Raw genomic sequence first — 10,000 nt, 5'->3', positions numbered from 1 at the left:
CCACATCCTGATTTAACTCGCCCGCTTCACATGATAAGCAGAAAGTGTTTTCCGCCCACCAGCGGCCGTTTGTGCGCGTGCGTGTGTTTGTGAAATGTCTGCGGGCGATGTGGAATATGTGAATGCAGATTTGCATGAGTTAATTAGCTTGTCAAAAGTCATTTCAGAATGTGCTTGTTGATTAAAAACAATGTTAATGAGAATTAATGAAACGTGTGATTTTAATTCCTCGCGCTGCGCTCTTTATTAGTGACTGAAGAAACACAGACGCACACAAATCTCCTGCATTCAGCAATCAAACACACGCTTAAAACCTGAAAAAACTACTTCTGTTTAAATCCAACACACACAGAGCTTCACAACAACAACAACACACACACACACACACACACACACACACACACACACACACACACACACACACACACACAGCTTCACAACAACAACACACACACACACACANGTGACCAGTAGGAATGACTAATGAAAACTAATGGAGATTTGAGGTTTCCATCCAACAGTGATGATATGTTTGTTTATACGCACTCTTGAAAATGAAGGTGCTTCACTTTTGATCCATAAAGAACCTTTAACATCTGAAGAAGCTTTGTGGTGAAAACAGGTTCTTCAGATTATGGAAAGGTAAGAAAGAGATGGTTCTTTAAAGAACCTTTGACCAAAATGGTTTTTCTATGGCACCTTTCTTTTGAAGAGTGTCCAGTATAAAGGTTGTAAGTTTATGTTTCAGAACAGCACATAGTCATGGTAAACTCACTGAACTCTTTCTGGTGTTTTCCTGTAATGGACAGGAAGGTGTGTGTTGATCTAAAATGATGAGTTTGATTTCTTTCGTGTCCTGCTAAAGGAAACTGGCAAAGAAGCGCAAGGAGACGTTGAGCAGCACGCGTCAGGAGATGACGGTGATGGTGAACTCCATGGATAAGAGTTACACTGAACAGGGCACCAGCTGTGATGAAGCCATTTCTTTCATGGACACACACAATCTCAATGGAAGACGTAAGTTTACTCTCAGACATGCTGTATATAGATTGATTCTGCGTCTTGCAGTGACAGTACATGACAGAAAACTGTGTGCACCAGACTGTGATTGACAGTTATCATCCCTCCAGTCGGCTGTCACTTAACTGAACCAATCAGATCATGTGTCTGTAAAGTGTGTTTCCATGTAGATGACAGTATGTGCAGTAAGTCTGATGCGTGTTTATATTTCATGAGCGAGATCATGTGACTGATGTGTCAGTGTGTGTGTGAAGTGTCCGCTGAACAGGAATAAATAAAGAAACAAACGCCAGCTCTTAACGGCCGTCAAATTCATCGGTGACCTGCTGTCTGCCTCTCTACAGCTCTGATTGACACGCGCGCGCGCACGCACACGCATCACATACATGACGTCATCCAGACAGACACGAGTGTTTGCAGTTGTTCTGGTGTGTCACTCTAATGATTGCCATCATCATGTCATGTGTTGATGACGTACGTACCGTATAACGGCACGCAGTAAAGAGTAAAGAGTGTTGCGTAAACTCTCTGAATGATTCTCTTCTTCATCTGCTCTTTTTGTTTTGGCTAAAAGCTGTTTCCTCGCCGTCCTCCTTTACCATGAAGACTAACACGCTGACCACCTCCGTGCCAAACTCCTATTACCCAGGTAAAGCTCAGCGTTCATGCGTGTGCATCACTTCCTGTTTGATGCATGTGACTTCCTGCTGCATGACTGAAGACCCCACGAGCTGTTGTGCCAAATAATCCAACTCTCTCTTTTGTTTGTTGATGTGTATTCGTTCTTCTTGACTAACAGCACACTGACTCGTGTCTCATGTGTTTGTGTGTAATGAAAAGCCTTCTTCTCTTCTTCTCTGTAAACCTGTCGTCTGTGGGCCGCTGGCAGACCCCTTTGTGCCGACCGCAATCTTAGGTGAGAACCTCTCGTTTGTGTTTGCACACATCACACAGAGTGTTGAGTTTGTTTGGTGTGGATGACAGACAGACGGAGGTGAAAGACGCTCATTCATTCCTGCCTGCTTGACTCTTCTCTGTGAGATCCGAGGGTTCAGTCCCCCCGACCGAAGCTTCCGCCCATCCCATCCGCATTGCGTGTGGTGCGTGTGACGTCACGTCTGTCTGTGACCTCTCATGTGCATGGACCGGATGAGGGGGGAGAGAGAGCGTGCCGCAGACAGACAGAAGCTTTTAAAGTTTGAGAAACTTCACAGGGCATCACAGTCATTTCTGTGCCAAACCAATGTCTCTGATCGCTGTGTTAGAAGAGGGCGTGAGGGTCTTTCAAAGCAAAACCTGCATACCCCCTTTTGTTTTAGTCACAGGTGTATTTCCAGAAGGATTCTTTTTCTCTCAGTCGCTCTAAACCGTAAACGAAATCAATGACGACATTTCAGCATTTCAAGACTCTGTAAAGGTGTAAGGTCCGTTCACACCTTTCTGTTATTTCTGTTGTTTATTTAAGGCTGTCAGTGTCAATGTTTTCAACTAAAATGATTGATTTATTCGTCACAATCAGGATTATACAAATATGTCTTTATCATTCTCTTTATCTTTAGAGTTGCGCTTTTCTCTTCATTTTTTTGCTATTTTGAAAGGTATTTATGAAATCAATTACTTATTTAGGTTTTTCTAAGCGTCTTGGGTGTCAACGGCCTTTTAACTGAGAGAATGATTCAGACACGATGAAGTTCATATTAACTGTAGCGTTACATTGTGACATATGACATTGAAAAGAATCCGTTTGTTAAATAGAATCCTCTGTCGCTTATTGCGTATTATAAAACGGTCAGTTCTGGTCCTTGATTCTGATTGGCTGAGCCGAGTTCTAAGCCGTTTTAAAACATAGCCCAAATATCACTTGATTTACTTTATTTTATGAAAGCGCATATGGAACAACCCCTCGGCTGTTATAAAATGCCCTGTAAGCCACTGCTTCACACGGCTTACTGTGGATGGCGGCGCGTTGTGTTGGATGGCTAGTGTTCACATTTAAGCTTCAACATTCAGAAATCATGTGTTTTTATGGCTACACTCGTCAAGTTGGTCATTTTCTTATTTTGCCCAAAAGTCGGTGTTTCAGTCAAATTGGCACGTAGTGAAATGTGCTACATACGATGTAGAGGATTGTGAATGGGATTTTCCCTTCGGGAAGTGTTGACGGCAGGTTGTTGTGTAGTTGATTTGGCCCGGTGTCATGAGACGGTCGAGAGAGAGAGAGACAGTCGCTCCTGATGTGTTAGCTGCTCTTGCTTCAAATATCTTGTTGCTTACAGCCTGTTTCCTTCTCTCCCTGTTTTTCTTCACGTTTAACCGGTTACGTACCTCTTAAAAAGTGCCCATTAATGGTAAGTTGTCAATCAGCCCTGTGTTTTTATATTTATCTGGGGGTGACTGTCAGTGGGATCTACTTCCCCCCTCAAACCGTGTCGCCTCTCTCGCATGGCCTTGTGTGGCATTCCGCCCTCCCCGTGCACCTGTGCCGTCATTAGTTAGCATGGCCGTCACCCGTGGCCGCCCTCTTCATACATGCAGTATGTGACACCCTCACCCACCCTCACGCATCTTCAGCTCTGGTGGCTTTTGGTTTGGGCTCCGCTGCTCCCGACCCCTGCTGTGAAGGTGCCACGTCATTTCCATGCTCCGTAACCCTTCGTCCGCCATCTCACCGTCCGCTCCATCTCATTCTGACGTGACCTAGAGAGTTTGTGTGTAGTTGATACAGACGGACGGACAGAAGCGCCTGACGCTTTCGTTCTCCTCTTTCATTCATCCATGTCTTTAGGGTTTGCTGCAGACGTCCGTGTCCTCACGCTTTGTTTTTGTCCCGTTAGATGAGCCTCACACGATGACCAGTGAAACCAGCAGTCTGGTTCAGTCTCACACTCATTCCTACAAGAAGCGAGAGGCGGCGGACGTGCCGTATCAGACGGGACAGCTTCATCCGGCCATCCGTGTGGCAGATCTCCTTCAGCACATCACGCAGATGAAGTGTGCCGAGGGATACGGCTTTAAAGAAGAGTATGAGGTGAGTCAAAGGAACGCCTCGCTCAAAAGGAAACGGTGAGGTCATCCTTTACTCCTCTTCCTTTCTGCTCGCACAAAAACAACGTGAACAGAGAGTAATGACTGACGTTTGACATTTCATAGAAGAAACAATATGATCAGGCTTTGAGTTTATTTAAACGAGTTTGCAAATGTCTTTCAAACGGAATCCTTTGCATGTGTTTTCATGAGTTTTTATAAATTCATCAGAATCAGAATCAGAATCAGAAGAGCTTTATTGCCAAGTGTGCTTGCACACACAAGGAATTTTCTTTGGTGTTGGAAGCTTCTAGTACAGACATTCAACACAATGACAATACAATATAATACGATTTACAGTCTAAAAGATTCTAAATTGTGCATATATAAAATAAAGACTATTTTACAGAATACTTTACTTTCATGAGCTTTTATAAATTCATGTCATCTTTCTGTTCACAAGCAGAGTAAACAATGACCGACGTTTCACTTTTCTCGTCATTATTCTGCTCTCTCCTCCCTGTGTTGTTTTTCACATGTTATTTACTTCATTGGTTAGTTTTCACGTTTGGTCACCCGTCAGAATCTCACTGCATGTGTCCTGTGAATGAACATTTGATTATGTTTCTCTGTGAGCTCGTGTCATCAGTCGAGACACACGTAGCTACACGTCTGAACACACAATTTGTTGGGCAGTCATCACTTTGTGTGCGTGTGTGTGCGCGTACGCGTGTGTGTGTTCACTGCATCTGAATAGTTGAGTTGTGTCTGTGGCCGGCGGGCCGGACGGCTCGATGCATTGTGGATAAAGATGATTCTAGTGCTCAGGTAGTGTTTTACTTCAGATATGGTCCGAGCACGCACGCACACCCCGTCCCTTTTCAATGTGAACTTTCTTGTGTGATTTTGTGTTTCTCTCTTGATCTTGTTGAATGACGGTGAAGAGCTGCTGTGTTTCTGTCAGCGTGAACACTAAAATATTCCCTTATCTCTCCTCTCACTCATGCTTCTTGTTATTCCATTCATTAACTTTGGAAAAGATAAATGAGGTAAGCAGTCATTTCTGGATATATGTAAGATGTTTTAGTTGCTTGCTAGATGCTAATGTGACCTGTTAGTTCCGGGTGGGTTTTAAAGCGTTTGGTTAAGCTCCGCCTCAAAACACTACTGACCAATCATTCTTCAGCACCGGTAGATTTTGCTGCGAGTCTGTGGAAGTTACGCTGGATTTCAAAGTAAATATTTAGTCATGTGCGCAGAGAGGATACACAGGGTGTTCATGTTGATGACGTTCCTCATTCCCACATGAAGGTTGATGACATCATGGAAGACTCCGATGTTCAATAGTTCACATGTAAAATTATAGTAATGCTATAGAGTAATCAGTTATTATCACTAATATATGAAGCTTTTCTCTGTTCCTTTCTGATTCACAGTCTGCGGTTTATTCACACTCACATTACTGTGTCACTTTAGAACAGCGGTTCTCAACCTTTTTGACTCCAAGGCCCCCCGTCCCCGCCCAATTTCTACCCAATTAAATATTTTAGAGCTTAAAATTAACTGGAAATACCTTTATTAATGATAAAAATGGCCAAATAATAAGAAATCTCTTGTTTTTTGTTTGTTTGTAATGTATTTTAATCCTAATTTGTAAAATATTGGTCATCTTGCGGGACCCTTGAAAGTCAGCTGGAGCCCCCCGTTGAGAACCACTGCTGTACACTATCATTTGTCAAGCTGTAGTAACTGAGGGGGCGGAGCTTACTGAAGAGTCAGTAGTTAAATCATATAGATATAGATATATATATACTGTATATGTAGTTCACATCTAGAGTTTAATGTCGCTCACATCAGGCAGAATAAAACACAAATGATATGTTTCTTAAGCTTATAATTCAGTAAAGGGGGTTTGACCATATTTCACACATTCTTTTCTTCACCTGACGTCACACATCTGCACTAATGCATCCACAAACACCTGAGTGGTTTTCCATCTCTGATCTGACTGAAGCATGCTGGGATGCATAAGAATACAGCGAGAGAGACTGGTGCAGGATTGAGTTAGGGTCTTCTGCTGGCTGTATTCCTGCATGTTTTGGCATCTTGCTGAGGGTGTGAAGGTGTTTTGGGCATCAGTATGATCTGGATCTGCTTCTCTTTCTTGAACACCGTTGAAGCTCTGACGGTTCACGTTCTGCTTCTTTAAGAATCCACATTTCACTTCGATTTTAACCTGATTTTAAGAAAGGGTGATGTACCTTTGGGCACATCATTGCGCTCTTGAATCTGATTGGCTGATGTTTTGAGCATCAGCCAATCACAGCGTGTGGCCTAGAGGGACTGAAAGAGCCTGCAGCTTCCCGCCAGCGATCTCAGCGTCTCCGTCCGTCTCAATCTGCTGTGAAGCTCATTTATTCAGCACCATATTTTTATATTTCCTCTGATTATTTTCCATCAAACAAACTCATTTTTCATTTCAGCATCTCTAAATTTTCTCATCTTTCAGATTGTGTCCTGTGTGCTGTTGTGTGTTTGAGCTGCCGTCACAAGACATAAATATAAATCCAGACTGATCCGTGTGTGTGTGTGTGCGCGCGTGCGTGCATGTGTGTGTGCGTGTGTGGGGGGGGGTAAACCCTACGGTATGGGGACACAAAGATGGCAATATCCAAAACCCTTGTCCTTGTGGGGACATTTTTTGGTCCCCATGAGGAAACAAGCTTATAAATCATACAGAATGAACTTTAGTGAAAATGTAAAAGAGCAGACAGTTGTGTGTGATTGTTAGGGGTAGGTGTAGGGAATATGAGATACAGTTTGTACAGTATAAAAACCATTGCGTCTATGGACTGTTCCCACGGAGATAGTAAACCAGACGTGTGTGTGCGTGCGTGCGTGTGTGTGATTGTGCGTGCGTGTCTTTTCCTTCTGTCATGTCAATATTGATTGAATAGTGGAAGTGTTTGACATCAATTCACACGCACAGCAAAATCTACAAATCCCTGACCAGCTGAGAGAGTTTTATTTTTTTGCTCTTGATTGATAATCTCAGTCTGAAGGTTCACCGGACTTCACGTTTGTGAATTAAAAGAAAACTGAAGGTCACGTCTGTGCTCGAGACCCAAAGATGATTTCCTTGACAAACATCTCGCATGATTCAGGCTCACCGTAACGACTTACTCACAATCAAGAGATCTGAGCGTCAGTCAGAGGTGTAGTTAGTACTGTCATCACGACACAAAGAGAGGGATGATGAAGTCATTTGTGCTGCACATCATCGTTGTGTTCAGATGAAGATCATCATCACCAATCACATCATATTGTGTGAATGGAACACCTCACGTGCACACTTCTGAGGGAGTGAAAGTGCAGAAAGAATCCGCCAGCGTTGAGCTTTATTTTCATAATCTGGCGTAATTGCACCGCTGCCGCATCCTTCACACACAGAATAAATATTTCACGACTTTCTGTTTGGGCTGTCTGGTTTAATTCAGCGTCTCTCTCTCTCTGTCTCGTTCTTTCGGTTCATTGTGTGTAAATCCTGCAGTCGACATACACACACAATCCTTTATAGATCAAGAAATGTTCTGGGTTCAGTACATCAGTGAAGTTCTGTCACAAACAGGATTGCAGCAAAAAGTACTTGAAAATATATCACAGGTGTCTGTCTTTTTTTAAAGATGTATATTTAATATGATATATATTTCACTTGGATTAAACCCGGAACATTCCTTTAATTATTGTTTAGTTCATTCTTAATAGTTAATCTTTTACTCTCTGACCCCTTTGACCTGTTGCTTGTGATTTTATGTGTGTAATGTTTTGTCTTCTGTGTTTCTCTCAGAGCTTCTTTGAAGGTCAGGCTGCACCCTGGGACTCGGCCAAAAAAGACGAGAACAGAATGAAGAATCGCTACGGCAACATCATCGCATGTACGTAAAGAAACCGCTCGCCAGGACTGTGTGTGTGTGCGCTCACGATGAGTCAATGCTAATGATTCAAATGCGTTCATGGCAAGTTTCTTCAGGATGTTGCTTTAAGACAAACATTCAGCTCCTCACAGTCTTCTCAAGAGCCACCGGACACTGCACGCGTGTCTTTGAGAAATCAGCCAATCACAGCGCAGGTTGTGTGCGGCAGGGTTCACCGCGAGCGCAGGGACGTGTCACATCACATCTGTCTGAGATGACAGAGAGAGCTGCTCGTGTTGCTGGTGGATGCTCATCCTGAAGCTGAAGAGTCATCTGAACAAACACAAACAGATTAGAAACACATCAGATGTTTGAGACAGACAGAGAATCCAGTCCAATGTTTTAAGGTAAAAGTCTAGGATGTGATGTTGATAATGATGGTGTTGTTGTGTGTGTTTTACAGATGATCATTCACGTGTCCGACTGCAGCCGGTGGAGGGAGAGCAGAGCTCAGATTATATTAATGCTAATTATGTGGATGTAAGTACACGGCTTACATGAAACACGTCTGCGTGTGCGTGCGTGCACTCTCAGTGAATCCTGTGAGCGTCTCGTATCACGACACACAGTAAATCCAGACACACTGTCAGCAGATTCTGGATCTAATTTTCACACCCACATGTAAACACACACACACGGTGTCACACAGGATGAGTAGAGAGTGTGTGTGTGTGTGTGCGTGTGTGTGTGTGTGTGTGTGTGTGTGTGTGTGTGTGTGTGTGTGTGTGTGTGTGTGGTGTGAGTGTGTGTGTGTGTGTGTGTGTGTGTGTGTGTGTGTGTGTGTGTGCGTGCGTGCGTGCGTGCGTGCGTGCGTGCGTGCGTGCGGACAAACACACTTCAGCTCTGTTATTGAATATACTGTATGATGATCTCACTGTTGTGCAGGAGAAACAGTTGAGATCTCACGAGTGAATCTTGTTGTCCTGTGGATGAATATTTATTGTTTTCACTCATATTTGCAGTTGATTCTATCCCATAATTCCCCTGGAGCTGTGAGGTGTTTCCCGTGTGATTTCCTCACACCTGATCTTTTTACACGTCCTGAAGCTGTTGACACAGTAAATGTTTGTTTTCGTCTGCTGTCAACCTCATGGCCCTGATCCAAACACACACCAGCGCTCTCTTACGTATACACATCAGCGTGCGTGCGTGTGTGTCGTGTTTGTGTTGTGAGTGTTTAGATGCTTTAAACAGGTCAATCAAGCCACATGACAGTGAGATGTCACATACAGAATCTTCCTCTCTCCACACACTGACTCTCTGTCACACTACTCAACATATTACACAACAATATCTACACAAACTCAACTGAAATCTGTTTACTATGACCAGACTGATGGATGACACACACAGACATGTATCATGTGTGTGGAGGATTTGTTGTATTGTACATGTGTGTGTGTTGTGGGTCAATAGCTGTTTCATCACCTCCATCAGTGACATGTGAAGATGAGGAGGAAAACCTGATCTTCCTCTGAGAACTCACTGAGATGAGAATCTCATGTCTGTTCTCACACATCATCTACACTACACTACATCTGACTGTGCGTGCGTGCGTTCTTTAAAATAAGTGAATGGGCTTTTTTTAATAAAATATTTCTAAAATATAATCTTGTATTGTTTTGTTTTTTAGGGCTATCATCGGCCGAATCATTACATCGCTACACAAGGTAACGGACTTCATGTGCTGTGTAGAAGAACTTTGTGTGATTTCATTGTCTCTTGAATTCAGTCAACTTCATATGGTTGGTTGGGGCTGATGTGACGTGTAAAAGACACACACACCGAGCTTCACAACAACACACACACACTCACACGTACTCACACGTGCACACACATGCACACACGCGCACACACACACACACACACACACACACATTGCACACACGCGCACGCACACAACGCACACACACACACACACACACGCACACACACACACACACACACACACACACACATACACGCACACACGTGCACGCACG

General features: G+C 43.5%; 1 protein-coding gene across 1 annotated transcript in view; it reads left to right on the top strand.

Moving 5' to 3' along the window:
• The window catches only part of LOC130549641 (receptor-type tyrosine-protein phosphatase mu-like), a gene marked incomplete at its 5' end in the record, with an annotated part of 74,192 nt that overhangs the window by 50,533 nt on the left and 13,659 nt on the right, over positions 1 to 10,000 (top strand). Inside the window, 7 exons of the mRNA XM_057326917.1 lie at positions 866 to 1,017; positions 1,595 to 1,669; positions 1,910 to 1,936; positions 3,855 to 4,048; positions 7,892 to 7,979; positions 8,422 to 8,498; positions 9,652 to 9,688. Coding sequence (XP_057182900.1) covers positions 866 to 1,017; positions 1,595 to 1,669; positions 1,910 to 1,936; positions 3,855 to 4,048; positions 7,892 to 7,979; positions 8,422 to 8,498; positions 9,652 to 9,688 — 650 coding nt within the window. The remainder of the gene's footprint in view (positions 1 to 865; positions 1,018 to 1,594; positions 1,670 to 1,909; positions 1,937 to 3,854; positions 4,049 to 7,891; positions 7,980 to 8,421; positions 8,499 to 9,651; positions 9,689 to 10,000) is intronic.

Source organism: Triplophysa rosa, unplaced genomic scaffold, assembly GCF_024868665.1.
Source record: "Triplophysa rosa unplaced genomic scaffold, Trosa_1v2 scaffold145_ERROPOS309767, whole genome shotgun sequence".
NCBI lineage: Eukaryota > Metazoa > Chordata > Actinopteri > Cypriniformes > Nemacheilidae > Triplophysa > Triplophysa rosa.
The sequence above is the reverse complement of the archived record's forward strand: the minus strand, read 5'-3'. Positions and strand labels throughout refer to the sequence as shown.